The 21,513-nt window shown below is 35.9% G+C and overlaps 3 protein-coding genes across 4 annotated transcripts; 2 read left to right on the top strand and 1 right to left on the bottom strand.

Annotated features, from left to right (window-relative positions):
• Nucleotides 1-1,891: 1,891 nt before the first annotated feature.
• LOC103341815 (linoleate 13S-lipoxygenase 2-1, chloroplastic-like) lies at nt 1,892-7,563 on the bottom strand. Its single transcript, XM_008245369.3, has 9 exons — nt 6,970-7,563; nt 5,691-5,959; nt 5,008-5,245; nt 4,498-4,815; nt 4,183-4,268; nt 3,956-4,066; nt 3,573-3,874; nt 3,194-3,460; nt 1,892-2,961 (listed from the first exon to the last, which is right to left on the bottom strand). Exons 1-9 carry the CDS (start codon nt 7,457-7,459, stop codon nt 2,202-2,204), a joined length of 2,841 nt encoding a protein of 946 aa, XP_008243591.2. The 5' UTR covers nt 7,460-7,563; the 3' UTR covers nt 1,892-2,201.
• Nucleotides 7,564-10,159: 2,596 nt separating this feature from the next.
• Nucleotides 10,160-15,961, top strand: TOP6B (topoisomerase 6 subunit B). 2 transcript variants are annotated; one of them, XM_016796620.2, is made up of 20 exons: nt 10,212-10,343; nt 10,481-10,606; nt 10,690-10,742; nt 11,176-11,273; nt 11,416-11,521; nt 11,955-12,092; nt 12,222-12,273; nt 12,435-12,499; nt 12,777-12,883; nt 13,083-13,185; nt 13,343-13,428; nt 13,552-13,748; nt 13,875-13,990; nt 14,094-14,179; nt 14,330-14,402; nt 14,621-14,712; nt 14,864-15,002; nt 15,082-15,176; nt 15,275-15,503; nt 15,651-15,961. In XM_016796620.2, exons 2-20 carry the CDS (start codon nt 10,513-10,515, stop codon nt 15,798-15,800), a joined length of 2,079 nt encoding a protein of 692 aa, XP_016652106.2. In that variant the 5' UTR covers nt 10,212-10,343; nt 10,481-10,512; the 3' UTR covers nt 15,801-15,961. The 2 variants fall into 2 exon arrangements, with proteins under 2 accessions (XP_088908594.1, XP_016652106.2); XM_089052468.1 differs by having other exon boundaries at nt 10,160-10,606.
• A 654-nt stretch (nt 15,962-16,615) lies between these two features.
• Nucleotides 16,616-21,352, top strand: LOC103341817 (NAD(P)-binding Rossmann-fold superfamily protein). Its single transcript, XM_008245373.3, has 12 exons — nt 16,616-16,982; nt 17,067-17,207; nt 17,412-17,460; nt 17,690-17,707; nt 18,734-18,849; nt 18,924-19,037; nt 19,459-19,509; nt 20,130-20,218; nt 20,322-20,382; nt 20,465-20,542; nt 20,700-20,810; nt 20,955-21,352. The coding sequence occupies exons 1-12, from the start codon at nt 16,860-16,862 to the stop codon at nt 21,084-21,086; spliced, it is 1,083 nt and encodes a 360-aa protein (XP_008243595.1). The 5' UTR covers nt 16,616-16,859; the 3' UTR covers nt 21,087-21,352.
• The last annotated feature ends 161 nt before the right edge of the window (nt 21,353-21,513 follow it).

Below are 21,513 nucleotides of genomic sequence, written 5' to 3'. Positions count from 1 at the left end.
GGCCAATATTATTTTCTCTTACAAAGACATGTTGCATGACATCAAAAGGAGATATTTAATTTGTTTAGTAAGCAACAAAAAGCCTTTATCTTGTCACATGGGATATTCCACTACATTGACTATTTCTCATTGTCTCTCTCTAAGCCAGATCATCACCAATTAATTATCCCGTGTCTTGTTGTATATATTTTAGACCTCGAAGTTTGTTATAGCTAGCAATTATTGGAGCTAATTAAGCTTTTTCCATGTACTGTGGCTTTCACACATACGAACGAAATATATCACAAGGATACAAATCGTGAATTATTGAAGATACAGATGCATGTATGGGCAATGAACTGAAGGCCCTTTCGTAGATGCTCTCTTGTTTCACTATCTCCATGAGTAGTCTAACTACTAACATCGCATATATAATTCTTTCAAAAATTTGGAAGAATTAGTTTGTTTGATCTCAGCCATTTATTGTAGTCTAATTTAATGGTTGAAAATTTGTGTTAAATTTGTAGTGTTACGGATCCGCCGCTGCTTTTATATATATACACACACATTCATATAATATTGATATTAATTCATTTTAGTGAGAGAAAGAACTATACACCTTCCTAACTAATTAAGAGAAAAAACAATTATTATCCCATCGTAAATTTTGCATGAATGTGGGATAGAATAATGCTACTCTTACTACATCCTTATACCATCTTATGTGGCAGTTGAGGTGGACTACCACATCAATTAAATGATTAAATATTTTCTTTTCTTTTATGATTTATTGCAGTATTTGTTTTTCTAATTGTCTTAATTAAAATCACTTAATTGATTTAATTGATGTGACATATAATATGGACTTGCCACATCATGTAGTATAGAAATGTTGGATAAAAATGTGATAAGTGTAGCATTACTCTCATCCACAACCTCATCCTAAAAAATCTCCATGAGATACTCATCATGCAACAAGATCCACACACATATTATAGAATTAGAGGTTATTTAGTGTTAGTACATACACTGATTTCTTCACTAATATAATCCACTATAAACAATTATGTAGAGGGAGATTCCCAACAAATAATGTGCTTTTATAAATTCGAAAATTGCTTTAATTATTAAGCGTAAAGTTGCTTTTGTCTGAAAGTTACATCTCTGGATAAGCTAGCCTATAAAGATATTGACACAACCGGAGGAGTACAAAACACATTGGCAAAAAGCTAGGCCATCTGTAGCCCCAGAAGGCAGGGCCAACTTGAAAAGCATAGCTTGGATTACACGTAGGGTTTCTGATTTTGTATTATTGAGTTTGTAGTTTTTTCGGAAGATATATATATATGTACTTGTGTATATGTGGAATCATGATCACATGGATTTGTGGACCACATTAGACTAGTCCATTCTTAAGCATGCAGTGTGGACCATATATGTGTGTGTGATACACGTTTAGACTACCTAACTTTTACAGTATGCACAATATATATAGTTATTTTTTAATTTGTATATCAGCACGTTATAATTAATCATGCGGATGCTATAGTAAACAGAGATAAAAGTAAAGAGAGGTAATATAAAATACACGGCATCCGCACCGCACAATAATAACATCCATATATATATATATATATATATATATATGCACACGCGTGTGTGATGTCAATATTTTGTAATATACGTAGAACCATGACATAGATTATTTCATTTTTGGTAACACTTCATACTATTTATTTCACCTTAAACCTTGAAATCAATATAGCGCGAGTATAATGCAGTTCGCACTTTCTACATTGCAAAATGGAGAAAGCTTGTGTCAAGTTTGTGGGGGAAAGCTAGTGTCGTGTCCCGGACCCAGGGTATGGTAAAACAAAGCACAAAAATAGTTTCACATAAACCAAGAGTGAGATAACTACAATAAGATGTGAAATATTACTTTCTCTTTATCAGCAAATACACACACTCAAAGAACCCCAAGGATCAATTATATATCTGACCTAAAAGCCTGAAAACACCAGGGCTTTGGTCGAAACCAGGGCTGAAGTTCACAAAAGATAAAATATTTAAGCTTGGTTTAATTTCTAACATGTACCATGCCTAAATGTCATGACTCGTGACTATGGGTAGGACTTGCCTTACCTAATACTATATGTTGAAAGAAAAGAAAAGAAAAAGAAAAAGAACTGAGAACCAGATGACACACTAACTACTCATCAGTTTCAAATAGAGATGCTATATGGAACTCCCATTCCTGTGACCCCAGGTTGTGAAAAAGGCTTTAAAAGCTCATAAGGCACAACCCCAGCTCCATTTCTGTTTTTCAACTCACTGTTGGCATTTCTATCATCAATAATTCCTTCAATCACCAACAACCTCCCCTTAAAGCGTTCAAACGCCGCCTTTATAACGGGTTCCTCAGCCCATGCCGCCTCCATCTTCTCTCCAATGTACTCTTCATCCGGTGAATGATTTGACAAAATGTCCAGAACAGCCATGATTCTTGTTGCTTGGATTTGTGAAGGGAAGCACTGCAAAAGTGCAACTTCAGGCTTTTTCAAGAAGTTTTTCCAAAACTCTGGCGAGGGGTCTTCTGTGGGCACATTGGTCCTTGCAATTGTCGGCCTGTTAGGGAAATAACCCGCATAGACATATTGCCCAAAGTTGACAGCTGCATGGTGGCCAGATGTGACCCACACCATTGTGGTGATGATGCCAATGAGGTCTTCACGGGTGTTGAGTTCTGGCCACCATGGTTCGTCCTTTTTGTCTGCATGGCCTACTGTTTTGATTTCTGTCCACCATGCTTGGAGTTCTCCATCAGTCTGTACAACGCTGGAGTCTGGGTAGTAGTGGTTTACATAGTCAGTGACCCATTGTTTGATGGCATCCCACATGAGGAGACCATCATTGGCAAAAGGGTAGTCTTCAATTGTTAGCTTTAGACCATGCGGTGCTGTTGGGTCTTCAACAGCCATGCCCCTAGAAAATACAAATTGAACATCAAGATTTTAGTTAAACAGTGCAAAAGATATCATAAAATTAGATAATAATATAGGGAATTGTTCACTTGTCATAATAATGTTATGGTGTCAGACTGTTAATTTGAACCCCATCATCAAGTTCTCTAACTAGATATTTGATGCGACATGCGTAGTTGTCAAACTGTCATTATGAACTATAGATGTGATCAGCTGAGAGTAAATTAAATTACCTTCTAATAAGGTCAGCCGGGAGCGCCTCTTGGTCGAACCGCCACTCCTTGCCGTAGGCAACTGCGCTAATCTCAAGGGAGTATTTTCCAGGAGAGAACGAGCTTTCGATGATACCGCCGGCATTGATGAGCGATTCGCGAGCAAGAGCATTAATCTCCATCGTATATCTGAAATGGGGATGTAACAATCTATAGATTGGGTGCAAGACACTGAGTTGTCGATTCGTTGCGATTATATAAGGTTCTGTGACGCAATGTGTTCTTAGCCTGCAAAAGAAGTGGATTCCCTAAATATTGGATGAACATTGAAACCTAAAACCAAAGAAAAGGCAGCAGTAGTAAAAAATCTTTCAATGAGATATATTTGGACTATATTTACCAGTGACTAACGAGTTGATGGTAACCAGAATCGTGGGCAAGGACATGTGCCTTGGCAAGCCTCCAAAGCCAGACCCCGGTGGCGTTCCAAGATGGCTGGAAAACTTGCTTCCACTGTGGCTTTCCGTCCATTGGCGGCCTTGTGAGCTCAATAGCCAGTGGCCTCAGTGTTCCTTCATGGGTTAGAAAAAACAAAGTCCTCGATCCATATAGCGTGGTGCCTTCGATCTTTCTTACTTTACTCACATAGGGCAAAAACAAATCATGGTAATCTAAAATAAACAATTTCTTCTCTCTTATGGCCTGCATATATTATATACCAGGATTATTATACTTGTTAATATACTTCTCTTTTAAATCTTAATTAATTCATTATCATACTACCTCCTGAATGGTTGGGAAGCCTCTAATCTCTTGCTCAATTATTTCCTTCGTGATCGCTGATTCCGGCGGGCCATAGATCTCGGGGTCCAATTCACTCTTCAATGGCCATTCCTGCAGTTTTTTTGGTTACATTTTGCCCATATGTGAGCATGTATAAAGTAATAATAATAAGATTTTCTTTAATTGTGTTCATACATAGTGTCACTCTATAAATAACTAAATCGTACCGTCACCAACTTGAGGCTGTATGGATTCAGACCTGCAAGAGTCTGCCTAGCAAATTCCTCATCCCTAAACCAAAAGAATTTGTCCCCTGAAAATACCCCAACCAAAAAAGACTTACCAGTTAGCTAGAGAGAGTGAGAGAACGTAGGGGCATACATGTACACACAGATATATGGACTTGTTATATGACATGTACATTTAGACCGCACATATCCTTGACATAATTTCACTTAATCAACTGATAACATAACATGTCAGACTGTTTGGTAAGAGATAAAGAGGAAATTTTTCTTAGATGTATACATATATTTGCTTACGATTCATAGTTTCCGGGGGTACAAAACGCAAGACATCATCTCCAGAAGCCATAACATTGACTAGCCTGGGAAGGAGAGTTTTGAGAATCCCTTGTTCCTTGAAGGGAGGCAAGTTAATCCCCACGCTAAAAAGTGAGTCAATGGCGGTGAAGTATGCGAATCCAAGATCATTGTCAGCCATCGCCGTCTCCAGAGATGGTACCAATGCGTGCATCACAGAGTAGACTGTCTTTGCTGAAAATGTTAGCTGCTTTACCTCTGAGAAGGCTTCATCTCTAGGAACGTACCACTTGTTGCTCCTTTTCTCGGATAAGGAATCTGTATGCATAACCATTAGTTAATCATTTTAATTTAACATCTCTTGCAAAACTTACCAAGATTTTCAATCTGAAATGGTAATTAATCGAGTAGATTCTTATTTGAATTTTTGTGCGTGATTTGGACATCTAATAATACAACATGCCAAACTGTTTGGCAAGAAAATAGTGCCCTACATGTGTAGTTTGGTACCTGTTTCACATTGTGGTCGTCCAGTTCTACAACGTCTGGGATAAGGGAATTCTATGCCACCAAGTACTGGTCTTTGAAGTCTTAAATTCTTATCAGGCTCCCCAAGATCGTTGTAAACATCGTAATCATATATCCTCTCAAAGAACTTCCGCTCTCCTTGGCCATTGCCACGCAAAGTCACAAGATCCTCTTCCCTTAGCCTCACCAACCCATTTGGTGTTTGAGATGGCAAGTATGACTGCTCCACACAAATGCACAAAATCATGAACCATTCAAAACGAAGATATGACGTCTATTTTTTATTTTTTATTTTTTATTTTTATAAATGTCCTAGCCTTGTTTGGTGGCTCGGTTTGGATTGGTTGGAGTCCAAGTCAGTCCTTATGAGTCTCACTCCTCTAGATGAGATTTATAAGACACAATATATATGTTGGATTGTTGTCCAATTTAATAAGTTTTTCCATGACCCTTGACCAATATTAATTGAAATAATCCAGTCCGATCAAACCCACCAAACGTGTCAATGCTTATATCTCTCATGTTGTCATCACCTAGCCTTTCACATATGACGTCTATTTTTGAAGAGAGACAAAATTTCTTTCTAAAAATTTAATTAATTCAGAATATTTAGTTACAGAAATTTAGGTCTAGATATATATTATATGTGATTAGAAATGGCTGACCTTGTTGGTGAAGAAGACCCTCTTCTCAGGATTGTCATACTTGGAGTGGACCCAAGAATTGCAGCTAAGATGTACAGAGCCATAGGGGAGGCCATCGAGGACAATATCCTTGAGAAACATCTCCTTGTGGTGTTCATTCTCTACCAAAACAGCACCCACCTCCCCAAAATGGACTGGAACTTTGAAGTCTGTCTCGTATATTATCTCACCTTCCTTTCGGCGGCTCCTGTGTGCGAACCCTGCAACCTTCTTCTTCTCTAATCCAGTTTCTTCACCGCAAAAACTTAACAAATTAATAAATCATTTCCTAATTACTACATGCATATAATTAATGGATATATATAGTTCCTAAATTATATGTGTATGGATATGGTCAGTTAAGATCTACTAAATAATTAGATGAAATCTTGTTTTCTATCAACATGATAGGGGAATTCGAACTTGGATTTCTTGCGACATTTGAAATAAAATATCACTAAATTGAGAGTTAGTGAGATGAAAATCGTGTTTGAGTATGTGGTCATAACAACATATACTATACCGAGCTTAACTTAAGTGACATGGGGCGTGTAGTGGGAGGGCAAGGATCCTAGGTTTGAGACGCAAGTTCTCAAGTTGATTAATTAATATCAATTGCTGAAAATCAAATAAATAAATTTTTTTTTAAGACGGTACAAGTATGTCAATTAACAATTATAGTTTCCTATTTCCTCCGACTCTCTGGGACCATAAATGGTCCATGCATGCCAATTTTGTGTGCTTCATTTGAGCTTGTATGGACCATCTCTGAAAAAAAAAAACAAAAAAAAAAACAAGGCTTTTCCTTTCTATGATATCTAGTAGTTGTCAAAACCATGTCGCGTAACCATGATTCTCACCAATCGAATGATACTGAGATGGTCCTCTCTCATCACTATCTCCATTTCCCTTCACACATTAAGATACGTTAGGATAGAAGCGAAGATATATCGTCTTTTGTTTGTTAAAAACATATAAAAAAATTATTTATGAATGACTAGTTATAGCGTAAACTAAAAATAGATTTGGAAGACAAATCTGTCTGGAAAAATTTAGCTGTGTTATCTGGTCCCAAAATCAAAAGAAATAGTTAGCTAGCTGTCTTTAAGAAATCAAGGAAAATTTAAAGATGACCAAGAAACCAAATCTTTAAACAAATCTTTAAATAAAAAAACATTCACCTAGCTAGGGTTACTCAATGAGAAGTTCGTTAAGCTGTGGTTTGAATGCACATGCATGCTCTGCCAAACTCCATACTTACTGGGATCAAGCTCAGCGCTAACAAGCTCCAATAAGAGCGATTGACCAAGCATGTCTGTTATATCATCAAGCCCTCGTTTTAGACCAAGGTGTGAGAGAAAGCCTCCAACTGTAAGCGTCACAGTTATGGTGGCCTTAACACTAATGAACTTCTCGGTGACGACTTCAGTCGTCACAATAGTGGTGGTGGTGGTGGTAGTAGGAGTAGTAGGCGTAGTCTGGATAGTAGTAGGAGTTGTTGTCATAGTCGTAGTACTAGTAGTTTTAGTGGTAGTAGTAGGAGTACTACTGCTATCACTACTGCTACTACTAGTACTTACGGCTTTTGTGTTGCTAGGAATCAAGCCAACTCGTACGTTTCTGTGTTTCTTGAGGAGTGAGGGCCTTGACCAGATAGGAAGTGAAGTACTTCTACGACTGCCATGGATGAATGGTTTGTGAAGAAAGAGAGTTTGGGTAGACCGAGATTGGTGAAGTTGGGGCTTCAACATTTTTTTTATTTTTTTTATTTGCAGAGTATTTGCACAGGGAAGGAGAGGATAACTAGGATGAGAGTGTCCTAGGTTTGCTTGGAGCCTTAGGCTAAATGGAGTTATCCTTAAATAGAGGAAAGAGATTCTAGAGAGTTGCATTGATTAACTTGTGAATGGCATTTCCCAAGTTGCACATGAAAATACCAAAAAAAGGGAAAAAAAAAAGTGAGATGAATGAAGACTGAAGTACGAACGGTGAAAAACTAGAATGCAAGTGAAGCACAAATAGGTTCTTTTCCAAACAAATTGGACTATTATTAGCTGAAACTTCAACGTCTAAAGAATAAAATATCAGATACTTAAATGCTCTATGCAAGGGCTAGCCAACGTGATTAGTGAGGGTGAAGTAATGAGTTAGGATTATGATAAATGGGTCACGATTTCATTCATTTTCATATCTATTTTATTTATAAATCTGGAGTTCAAAATTTTAGGATAAAGTATATACATACAAGATACACTTATGTTATCAAGTTTTTATGTTTTTATTTTTAATCAACGAGGAATGAGGATTCAAATGTAAGGTTATTTTAATCAACGGGGAAAAAGGATTCAAACGTGAAACCACTTCTAATATTAGGTGGGAAGAGAAATACTCACTAAACTTTGTTCTCTTTTAAGTTAAAAAATCAGTGCATTTCTATTCACCAGTTGTCATGTAAAATCATGTAATTCTTACCATACACACCAAGAACTAAATCTTGATTCTGGAATAAAAGTTTTCCATAAGTGCATTACATTAAATTATAAATTAATTAGTCAGGTAATTTCCGTGATAGCTACAATTTGATGAGAGATTATAGAATATTACGATAGTATGGTTACATGATATATCTTGTACACGTGTTATAATATAAGTGAATATTTATATATTCTATTTCTTAAAAGGAGAAAATAAACCATGCGTTCATTCATATTATAACACGTGTACAAAATGTATCATGTAACTATATTACCGTAATATTCTATAACTTGTCGCAATTTGACAGCCAATATATATAAGGTAGGGGTCCTCATGCTTGGATTACTTTGGACCAGATTGCCTTTTGTCTTTGATCGGGTTGATAATCTGTGGGCATATGGATGAATGGTATGGAATCGGAACTTGACAGATATTTATCCAAGAAAGACAAATGGTTTCTGGTCAGGTCTGCGACTAAAGCATAACATATATGCGGACCAGATTGTCGTTGCTCGCTTCCCTTGAACCACTTGTATGGCTTTTGATAAACTGTGGTGGTTGGCATAGATGCTCCTTCTGTCCCTCCCCAAATTAAAGCCATCTTTGGATCCATGTTGTTTTCAATTATTTTTAACTATAAAATTATTAGTATGTTTATAATTAAACGAGTAAAAATTAGAATGCAAACATTTAAAAAAATATATAAGCAATAGTCTAATTACTGTAAAAGTACCATATAAATTCAAATCCGAGATCACTAATTGAGGGGCTATTTGCCAAACTAATGTAAGTTTGAATGAACACAACATCAAAACGCATGGTTCACAATTTAGTAAATTAATTAGTGGTCCATATAAAACTTCCCTGTCACGGTGTCACCTAGGCTAGCCATATATAAAATGGTCCCTGCCATCCTTGTACCATAGTAATATGAATATTCAAAGCTCATCTCATCACACTCATACATACATCATCGCACCAAAATAACCTTGTGAAAATTAAATTTCCACACGTGAATTAAATTTGGTTATATGTATTATGTATCACATGTGAATCGGGAAAGGGAAATTCAGTTCTTAACACTTGAGCATTCTAACATCAAAAAAGAAATTATGTGAAACAAGTACATAGTCAAATAAATGGAAATAAAATTAACAATATCATCAAATAGTGGTCCTTGACTGCAACGTGAAAAAGAAAATTGAAGCACTATGCATGCACATGCTCACCGATGTGGCCCTTGTTCTAGCTCGGCCTTTTCTTCGTATAATGTGTAGTTTCAGTTCTTCCAGTCACATCCTCGTAGTTAACTCTTATTGCAACCAAGTCCAAAATTATAGTTTAATTAATTTTTTAATCTTTAGTGCAAAAGGGTAATATAGTCTATAAAAAAATAACCACACACAAAAAAGACAACTCCCCTTGCTAACGAACAATTATTTTTTAGTGTTTTAGCCATTTTTAAGTTATTCATCTCCTTTTTGAATTTTAAATAAGAGAATTCATTTTTTTTTTTGTTCATTTAATTGTGACTAACAAGTGTCCACATTGAGTTGATTGAAACAAAATGGTAAAAAAAAAAAAATTTTCAGAAAACAAAATAGTACCTTTTTTTTTTTAATAAAGACATCTATATATATAGAGCAAAATGTAGAGAATAGTAAAACATTCAAAATACCATAAAATGTCTTTAGTTAATGCAAACATTAAGAAAAATCAGATAATAGATCCTATTTTTATAGAACACAACTACCCATTATCTTTTTTAATTCTAAAATAAATTTAAATTTTTTTAAAAAGAGTCTCTCGTAAGCAAGGAAGCGTGTGTGAAGAGTTTAATTTCCTATAAAAAATAATCATAACATATAAACTCGAACCCGAAATCTTTCTGGAAGTAACATTTACTCCAAATCACTATACTAGTGTATTCAAGTCCTTCACTCCTTATAAATTTGGCGGGAAACAAAAAGCTCCAAAGGCTGAAGTTTTGGTCGCCTACACACATGTGCAACAACTGTCTAACCTTGTCCCCAATCTACACCGTCCATTTTCATCACATCTCAATTCTCGTATCTCAGTGATTTTCTTTTTTCTTTTTTCGGTCGGTTCCATTTTATCCAAGAAAAAGAAAACAGAGCCCGCCGTCAAACGGCTATGCAGGTGGGTGACCGCACCATAGATCTTACTGAGGCCTCCTCAGACTGTACCGAACAAAGCCCTAGCTTTCCTCCTTCTTCTTCTTCCTCCTCTTCTTCATTGTTCTGGGTTTTTTTTTTAAATTAAAATTAAAATTTTAGGATTCTTCGGTGCAAATTTTATTGGGTTGAGGATGGAACCTGGAGGTAGTAGTAAGAGCCAAACAGAGCCTAAGAAACGCCAATCAAAGACACCCAGAAAGCCCAAAGATAGTGTTCTTGAGCAGAGTTCGTCTCTCTCTCTCTCTCTGTGTTTTATGTATGCATGTGTGGGTTCGAGTATTGATTGCATTGTTTTCAATTTTGTGCAGAATCACCAGCTGAGTTCTTTGCGGAGAATAAAAACATTGCTGGTTTTGATAATGTATGCTTTTGCTTCTCTGTTTTTATTGTTTTTCCTTTCGTTTTTGCTGAAGTTGATATCTTTATATTTTGTACTTTAAATAGTAGGATGTAATTGAGATTGAATTTGTTCCCTAAAGTTTTGTTATGAATTCACAAAGTTTGATGAATTTGGGAAATCAATTTTGTTCTCCTATGCTTTTCTGATCATATGGGTTGGAAGTTGGCTTTTCCCCACTTTCTTATCACCACTAATTTGGTTTTCTTTCTCACACACACATGAACTGAAAATTAAAATTCTATAAAGCCAGCTGTAAACTTTAGAGCATGGAAGAGAAAGTTCGTGCGGGCCTTAGCTTATTCTGAATGTTAATTGATTAATTCACAAAAGCAAAGGGCTTAGAATTTTAAATTGTGTGTTTTTTAACCTCCTATTCTTCTTTGTGAATTTTCAGCCAGGAAAATGTCTTTACACTACTGTAAGGGAACTCGTCGAGAACTCACTTGATTCCACGGAGTCCATATCTGAGCTTCCTGTGATAGAAATAACGATGTAAGTACTTGCTAGTATATGTATATGAAAATGCTCAGCCATGTTGATTCATATGATGAGGGGTGAATATAGTTGATAAAGTTTGTCCATATTGACAGCGGATTTCTATTTATTTGAACTGAATCTGAATTGGCTATTACAGTGAAGATATTGAGAAAAGCAAGTTCAATTCTATGATTGGTCTTATTGATCGAGACCGTGTTGACGAGGCACTATACGATGATTATGAAACAGCTAAGGCTCGTGAGGTGTGCATACTTATGATGTGACTTTGTTGCTATGTATGTTGTTGCCAATTGCAGTATATTGTAGAGGTACATCTAATTCTGTGGTAAAGCAAAGAAATCAAAAGCCTTGTTACAACTTCTCCACCAGAAAAAGGGAAAATTCCTTGATGTATCTTGTATTGTGCATGTTTTGGTTTGGGATGTTTTAGTTTTCATCGACATTATTCTCTCTCTTTTCCGAAGTTTATGTGCTTTGTTGGTCTTGATGCGGGGATTCCGTCTTAATGAATCATACCTTGCCTCTTCCAATTACTTTACAAGTAAATGAACTTGTTGAATTTGAGAACACAATATATGAATGAAGTATCAGATTCTGTGACTATTTCTGCTATCTCTTTGTTGTTGTTGTTATTATTATTATTTGTTCATCTTGTTATTTGTTCTTTCTATTCAGAAACGATTAGCAAAGGAAGCTCGTGCTCAAGAAATACAAGCGAAAAATGCTTCTGTTGGAAAGAAAGTCAAAGAGCCTCCAGCTTCAAAGACCATGAAGAGTCGAGGTGAGGCTTCATTTTACAAGGTTACATGCAAGGTATGATGTACTCCCCATCTAGAAATCTCCAAGCATATGATGGTTTCTTATTTGCATAATCTACATCATATGCATTGTTTTGATTCTCTACCACTGTAGCTCTCATGACTCTAATTGGTTTTAAAACAGGATAATGGAAAAGGAATGCCACATGATGACATTCCAAATATGTTTGGACGAGGTTCTGAAGTTTCTTTGCTAGAGTTTTCATTTGATTTTTTTTTATTTTAAGTTATAAACTGTTTTGTACATGATTTTGAATAATTGTTTCCAGTCATATATTAGCATATCACATCTATCACACATCTTTAATCTTGCTTGTAAATATATGATTTCATGCAGTGTTATCTGGGACAAAATATGGCTTGAAACAGACACGTGGGAAGTTTGGTCTAGGTGCAAAGATGGTATTTATTGGCATATCATGCATATGTTCATGGCATTTCTTCTGTTATAATTTTCTAGTAGTTAATACTGTGCACAGAGACTCACACTAGACGTATAATAATTCAATGCATCCTTTTTTTTCTCCCCAAGATTGATTGTGTGGGTTCAGTGTTAGGATTTTATGAATTGCTACTAGAAAAGAACCTCACCTCTGCATCACTGTACAATCTAGTTACTGTGCTTGCCTACTTTATCATTTGGATAACCCCAATGAATTACCAATGTTGACTTATGCAGGCATTAATTTGGTCAAAGATGAGTACAGGGCTTCCTATAGAGATCTCGTCGTCTATGAAGAGTCAAAATTATATTTCATTTTGCAGGCTGGATATAGATATTCATCGGTATGACTTGAATGTAGTATAAGATATAAGTTATCGATGAATGCTTGTTTCCTGAATATGATATTTATTATATATATTTATTATATTTATCCGTATATCCTTCTGTGTGATAGTTTTTGACCGTTAATGCATATACTTCAAAAATTTAAGGTTTAACTTCTTGTTAAGTATCACACTGATGCTTCGTTTTCATGTTCAGGAACATTCCTCATGTCCACTTACATGAAAAGCGAGATAACAAGGACAGGTGGCATGGAGCTGAGATCCAAGTTGTTATTGAAGGAAATTGGACAACTTACCGTGTATGTACTGAATCACTGGCTAATGTCATATTAATTCGTTTCAGATTCATGTGTGCTTAACTATATATGTGAGGTGTTGTGGTTATTTTTGACTGATATTGTTCTGTTATTAAGCTTGTTTTATTTCATTAGCTAATAAATCCGTTGGCATTTGCAGTCGAAGATATTGCATTACATGCGACAAATGGCTGTTATCACTCCTTATGCTGAGTTTCTTTTTAAATTTGTATCAGATGCATCTGAGTAACCACCCTCTCTCTCTCTCTCTCACACACACACACACACTCACACACACACACACAGACGCACATTCAGAAGATTATATCTCTTGAACGAATCTATACTGGCATTTTACTTTTCATGCAGTAAAAATGTCACCATAAGGTTTGCACGGAGAACAGATGTAATGCCTCCAGTGCCTCTTGAGACAAAGCACCATCCATCATCTGTTGACTTATTGCTTATAAAGCGGCTCATTGAAGAAACTCCAAAGCAAAACCTTTTACAGTTTCTTCAGCATGAATTTGTTAACATACGAAAAGCCTATGCTGAACGACTAATTGGTAAGTCTCTGTCACTATCTAGGAAGCACTAACACTACCCTAGGTTTTCCATAACAGTGTCAAACATCTGGGAATTGTGGGGCTACTCCTTAGATGCTTAAGTTGATGTTTCTTCCTTTTTTTCAGGGGAATTGGGTCCTGAGTTCAGTCCAAAGATGCCTATTAAATCTATAACTTCTCAGCAAATTGTTCGCATCCATCAGTTATTTCGTCAAGCTAAATTTGATGATCCTAGTGGTGATGTAAGCATGTTTTGTCTCTGTTCATTATTACATTCAGTCAGCGAATAATTCCTATATAGTCTTGGCTATGTGGTTTGGCCCATTACTTAGTCACTGTTTTCAGTGTCTGAGTCCTGCAGGGGAATACAATCTTCGTCTAGGAATTATAAAGGAGCTGCATCCAGACATGGTCGCGACTTATTCTGGAAGGTTGTTATAATTCTAACTTTTCTAGTTCATGTTTCTTTTCTAAGAGTTATTGTACAAAGCTTACTGCTATTAATTTGTAATGAGTTTATTATTTGTTATCTGCTGATTTATTGACTCCTAAATGTCGGTTCTATACTTCATATACTACAGTGCTCGAGTTTTTGAAGGCCACCCATTCATTGTGGAAGCTGGTGTCAGCGTGGGTGGAAAAGATGTCAAGCAAGTAGGTGATTCTTTATTAATATTGACGGTCAATATAGACTTAGGAATTAACAAATTGAAAAATGGAATTTTGTTTTTATCGCTTTTGTTTTCTCTAAGATGCAATTTTACCTGATTACTACTTGAGTACTACAAATTGTATGTTAGACTTTAAGTTTCAGTTTCTTTAGCTATTAATCCAATGACAACATTCATGAAGCTTTCCGGTTTACAATTTAGGGTTTGAATATTTTCCGATTTGCAAACCGAATTCCGCTTCTTTTCGAGCAAGGTGCTGATGTTGTCACCAGGACCGCTCTTAAGAGAATCAAGTGAGTCATAGAGAAATTTGTCATTGTTCTTTGTAGTTTTTATTTTTTTGTTGAGACTGTGTGGAGAAGAAGAGGGGGCCTTTTTGGTGATAAAAATACCACAGTTGCTAGCTTGAAACTTCACTAAGACAATGTGACTATATTCTTTCAGTTGGAGTGGTTACAAGATCAACCAAACTCAGGATAAAATTGGTGTCTTTGTGAGCATTGTAAGCACCAAAATACCCTTTAAAGGAACCGGGAAGGAGTATATTGGAGATGATATAACTGAAATAGCTTCAGCTGTCAAGGTAGATGGCTTTATTATAATGTTTATCTTCATTCCGGTATATATATAAACCCAAATTATTTAAAACAATACCTCTACAGTCTGCCATTCAACAGTGTTGCATCCAGCTAAAAACCAAGATAGTGAAGAAAATCCAAGCTCGTGAACAGCAGGAGAGAAAGCGAAGTTTGAGCATGTAAAACAAATCAATCATTTGGCCTCTATTCTTGTTTTTTCATGAATGCTCATTTCCCCTTCTGCACGAATTGAAACAATCTAACTGTCAATTTGCAGGTATGCCGATAATGCTGCTACTGCTGCGTATAATGTGTTGGAGGCAATGGAAAAATCACGGGCATCAAAGAAGCAACGTTATGAGGATAAGGATGCAGAAATGCATAAGGAAATATTAACACATAGTACAGTTAGAAAAGAAACGCTCCGGGAATTATATGAGGAAATATCAGCTGGTGCAATTACAAAAGAAATGCTCAGGGAAAAGCTTCTACAACATGTTGAGCAGGTGAGATGGTGCCTATGTGACTTGATATGTGTCTCTCTATAACAAGTTTTTTTATTCTCTTTCCGTTTATTTATATACTATAGGTGGGAGGTAGGCATCCACATAACAAGATTAGGCATGTGCTAACCTTGTGATCAAATTTTGTAGGTGGACTATGAAATGGCATTGGAGTATGCTACACATAGCGGAGTGAGTGAGGAACCCAGAGAAGCCATATTTATACAGTCATTAGAAGCTGCAGAAGATAACTTTATGGACTTGCATAGTCCCGCATTTGTCTTTCGGCTCTTCTGCTAGGAATTTGTTGATCTACTTCTCAAGCTTAGTCTTCATTCTTCATTAATTGCAATCTCCCATCTGATTGCTTCATGTTTACCTTCAAGATTTTACTCATTTCATCTATCCGGACATTCAAGATTTCACAATTGCAATAAAAGTTTATGTCGTAAGTTTTCTCATTGGTACTTCATAGAATAGAATCGCACTCTCAAAGAGACTCCATGTTATTGTTCTACCAACTAGCACCACATGTGCCATAGCACGGGTTGCAATCTCGCACATTACGCAACAATACAACTTGAAAATGATAAGGATTAAACTCGAATATGAATATGGCACGATCAGCTAACACGAATGATAAATGGGTAGGTTAGTATCAACATGAATAACTAAAATTGCGGCACAACAAACACATTTTAACTAGTGTCATATGAAAAATACAATTCATCTTCCTTTTTTTATTATAGTTTTTTCTTAACGATCTTTGTATTATATGAATTATTGTATAATATAAGTTTGTATCTTTTTATGATTAAGTCATTTTTCATTGTATAATATTAGATAAATCAGAGGTTTGGTTATGAAATAGAAGGAATGTTATACAAACACGATATGATTATGAATGGATGAATCCCAACAAACAACGTAGGGTTTTACAAATGAGATAATAGCCTTTCGACACGAACAGGACCGTTACAAATGAGTTAGAAGGCCAGAAACTGTTTGTGATAGCCCTCTCAACTCGCTTGCCTTCTTGTTTGTTTGGGCTTCATGCCCCCAAAAAGAAAGAAAGGGTCTTTTTTTCTTTTTTGGGTCGGAAAGAAAAAGGGTCTAACAGACTTCCCTCCGTTGCTACATTGATAAAAAATAATAATAATAAAAAGCCATCAAAATAAAAAAGTATGCCCCACTGCTCTCACTGTCACCACCATCTTTCACCGTATCGCAGAATTTCCAATTTATGAGCATATAACTAACAGAGATTAAGCGAAGATCCATTGCAAATTTGGAAGACTCAAAATCCCATTTGCTAGATTTGCAACAAGTAAAGCAAGAAGTGCAGTCGGGTTCTTCAAAATGGGAGAGGTACCCCAGATTGCCATTCTTGGAGCTGGTACCTTTATGAGGACCCAATACATTCCTAGGCTCGCTGAGATCTCTAAGCTCCTCCTTCTTAAATCCATTTGGAGCCGTACAGAGGTATTTCAATTTTTTCGTCTTCCTTTTTATCGTTGAATTAAAAGATTTAATCTTTTTTCTTTCTTTTTTTGGGTTTGATTCTAGGAATCTGCTAGAGGTGCCGTTGAGATTGCTCAAGAACATTTTCCAGGAGTAGAATGCAAATGGGGTGATAAGGGTCTTCAAGAAATTATTGAAGATAGTTCAATTCTTGGTGTTGCTGTGGTTTTAGCTGGCCAAGCTCAGGTATAAAGAAAGAATAAAGCTTGCTTCTTTTTGTTAATAAAAGAAAGAAAGAAAAAAACTAAAGTTTGTTAGACCAAATTTTACCTTTTTGGTAATGTGCTTTGATGAGGAATGAGGATCTTTGTTAGATGACTAGAATTACAGGAATGCTTTATATAGTTGGATTGACTAAAAGTGTGTTAGTTTTAATAATAACTCGTGCAGGTTGATTTCTCATTGAGGCTGCTCAAGGCAGGGAAGCATGTCCTTCAAGGTTAGTTATAGTTTCTACTAATTGTTAGTTATGTGAGGATTTGAAACTCCATCTCCCTCCACCCCCCATCAACTGCCAGGGTGGTGCATTGTTTTCTATTGGACTGAATGTCTAAATATTATGATGCAATGATAGTTCAATCTATACAGTACAATGGACTAAAACTTTCCCTTTCTTTGTGTCTACTGTCTCTATTCACTATTGTTTGGCTGGCTTGGTGGGCTCAAAGAGAAACCTGCGGCAGCTTGTAAGTATGATGCAATTTCAGTTTAACTTAATGTGTTTTATGTTGCCTTTTAAATTTATTATATGACATCTTGAGTTGAAGATTCTGCTTATTTTGGTTGTTATTACTTCTGCTTATTAGTCTGTTTATTGGCTACCAAATCTTCACTTATGATACAACTGCACCAAAGTTGAAGTTAATTTGTACAACTCTTTAGATGGTATATAACTTATGGTTTCTACCACATCCAAATTTTCTTATAATGTGTTGTAGCCTGTAGGGAAGAAAATAAGAAACAAAACCACTGTCGGATTATGAGTTCAAAACAAATTTATAAATTATGTTCCCCTCAGCCTTTGTGCCTCCTATTCACTATTCTTCCAATTCCTTTCTTCTTTGACCATCATCTCTAAAACACACCACAACAATGCTTCTATGTCAGTATTAGAAACAATGGTAGACAAAATAAGGATATATGCATAAAACCAAAACAGAAAACACCATGGAGATGCAAAACATACAGTTTTGCAAAAAAATATGAAAAGATTATAGGGTCCTCTTTCTCCACTAAAGCCTAGCATTGAATGGGACTGGATTAGCAGGTAACCTCTAAGCAGGAGGAATTACATAACATGGATCTCAATATCTGCCCAATTAATTCATGTTGGTTATCAAAATCATATGAGAATAATATTAACTTGACATAAACTCATCTTCGAAATCTTAGTGAAAGACTGGATTTGTTATCTCCTGTTTGCTTTTCGTGAAGAAATACCAGTTGAAGCGAAGGGTTTTTTCAAACAAGTATTTTATTATATCCTCTGCTTCCATCTTACACAGTCATGACCACTTTTGCACTGATTATTATGATGTCCTTCTTTTTATTACTTATAAATATATTTTCTCACCACAAATCTTTCAATTATTTTTCTCCTGTCATTATTTGGATTACTATTATATATATATAAGTTGCCTCAAACGTGAGATAGTATATGATTGTTTGAGTTCAAAAGTTCAAAATTCTAAATTGCTGATTTGATAATGCAGCTACAAGCGAATTAGAAACTGCACTGTCAAGTTATAGGTCAATTTTTGCCAATATCCCTGATAAACCAATTTGGGCTGTAGCAGAAAATTATAGATTCGAACCTGCTTTCGTTGAGGTACCAGTATATTGATATTGTTAAATTATTTTTACTTTTTTTTACTTAAAAGACCCTCATTGCTCCTTTTACAGGGCAAGAAACTAGTGAATGATATTGGAGATGTGATGAGCATCCAAGTTATTGTTGAAGGATCAATGAACAGTTCGAACCCTTACTTCTCAAGCTCCTGGAGGCGCAATTTTACTGTATGTGCTTCCCAATTTCTCCCCCGTTCATTAGTAATTACCATCAAATATGTACATATATGTATAATCATCTTAGTGAAAGCTACTTCTCAATGTAATGATCCTGCCTAGGGGTGGAAATTTCTGATACTATATGATAACACAACTGTGAAAATGGCAATGTCAGACATGGCCCTGTTCATGTCAAAACCTTGTTAATCTGATTAATACAAGTATAAACAAGTCGTATTTATTAGCATGCTTTATAGTTGTGTCTTGTTGACTCTATACAATCCACTACCTATTTAGGTGTTTGAAGTAAAAATCTCTACTTCTAATGTTATATTTTATTTTTATAAGATTAATTGTAATAAAGATAAATAAATGTCGTCCCACACTACTTTGGTTTCCTTTATCAACAAGATTGTCACCTTTATGGCAGGGAGGTTTCATTCTGGACATGGGAGTACATTTCGTTGCTGGACTGAGGATGGTAATGTCACATTCTCATCAAAAAGTGACTGTAAACTATGACTTTGGTTTCTTTGAAAGAATTCTCTGCTGCTTATCCAATCATGGAATTTGAAGTTTATCTGCTGAATTTATCATTCTAGTTGTACTTATGATGAAGTCTTTTTTAATACCACTTTCTCTGTAGATTTTCTCTTAACCTCCTTTTATTGTATGACCGAACTCTTTATTGCGGTAATCTCATAAATATTTGTATTTAGTGGTGTTCCTGTATATGCATGTTTCCATGATTGCATATCTTTCAAGACCGTGACCTTTTTATTTTTTTTTTAAGAGAATCTTGGGTTCTCAAACTTTTGTTGACAAACTAAAGAAGGTTGTAAAACTGTGAACCCTTTCTGGGTTTAAATGCAAAGACATAATGAATCTAGAGTAACTACATCCTGGGACTCTCATGGAATTGGGAAGTTCTCAGTAGATGCATATATGTTACGAGACAGATAGGTGGTTCTGGGCCTATAGGTAGGGTGGTTATGTGGTTGGCCTGTAAATGCATAAAGCATGCTCAAGTAAGTTCACCTCTCTGTGTTATAATATTTTAATCAAGGCATGAATCTCAATATGCCCTGTTCATTGCAACAGCTTGCTGGATGTGAGCTAGTATCTGTGTCAGCTATAACCTCTCATGTTGACAAGACCTTACCTGCACCAGATAACGTATCCTCTCTCTTGTAAGTTACTATTGGTTATAGTTAAATTTGCAGAATCTGTTTGTTTTTTTCTTTTTGCACGACAAAGATTCTAAATGTGACCTATTGGATTTCCTTTCCTTAGCCAACTGGAGAATGGATGTTCAGGGGTTTTTGTGATGGTAGTCTCCTCAAGATCACCAAAGGCATGTGGTAAAAATTAATTTCACATTATAATTCTGCATATGCATAAACTTTTATTTTTCTCATTTTGTCTTGTACCATCAGATAGTTTGGCGATTTGTTGGCTTGAAGGGAACGCTGCAAATTGAGCGTGGAAACCAAGATGGACGGCATGGCTACCTGGTATGTTGAAAATCATCCTACAGTGTATTTAATTCTATGACGCTGGACATCAGAATGTAATGGGATTTGGTGTTCTCTTCTTTTTCTATCTTGAATTGTATTTAAATCACCTTGTAATAAATTGACAAGCTCTTGATCGCTTATGATACTGTGACAGGTTTTATTTTATGGTTCTGATGGACAAAGCAAAAGCTCCTTCTACCAATTTAGCGGAGTGGATGAAGAATTCAAAGCTTTTATTAATGACATATCACAGGCCAATCTAAGGGTAATTTCGGATGTCAATCGTCATGCAATTTATGTGATTGGTGTTTAACTCTTATGGTCTTTACTGTGTCGGATTTTAGTTTTGACTCCCACATCCCCACCCCATACCCCAACCCCATGTTCATCCCTCTGATGGTCTTTGCAGAAGGGAAATGGCTATGAAGCCGAGCCTCGCATGTCTTTCTTGGAAGGTGCCAGAGATGTTGCTGTTCTAGAGGCAATGCTTGAATCTGGAGGAAAGCAAGGTGCACCAGTTCATGTGAAAAAATATCACTGAAGGATGAGATCTCTTCCTCTCTCTCCCCCCACCCCCACCTGCACCCCCGGTTGTAGCAGCTGGCAGTATGATTGAGATGTTTTATCAGTTCAATTTTTAACAGAGAAATTGTTTAAGTTGAAATAAAAGGAGGAATGTAGTTTATGTAATAATATTCAACTGTATGATTTTTTTTTAAGTTGGTCGTTGCCTCTCTTCGAAATGTGAAGGGGGAGCGTGTTGCTTCTGTAACTACATATTCATCAATAGAATTTTACTTATCTGTATGATTTTTTTTGTGTCCATCTTCACTGTAACTATTCTTTTTGGCGGTAATTAAGGAAAATCAGACATTTCCACATTCACTAATCTGTATGGAATCCTTTGAAAAGTGCTAATCTATACAATATACAATGCTTTAAGGAGTTTTAATCCTCTAAGCTCTTCT

Source organism: Prunus mume, linkage group LG1 (assembly GCF_029339155.1).
Source record: "Prunus mume cultivar Tortuosa linkage group LG1, ASM2933915v1, whole genome shotgun sequence".
Taxonomy (NCBI): Eukaryota; Viridiplantae; Streptophyta; class Magnoliopsida; order Rosales; family Rosaceae; genus Prunus; species Prunus mume.
Note: the sequence above shows the minus strand (reverse complement) of the source record. Positions and strands in the feature narration are given on the sequence as shown.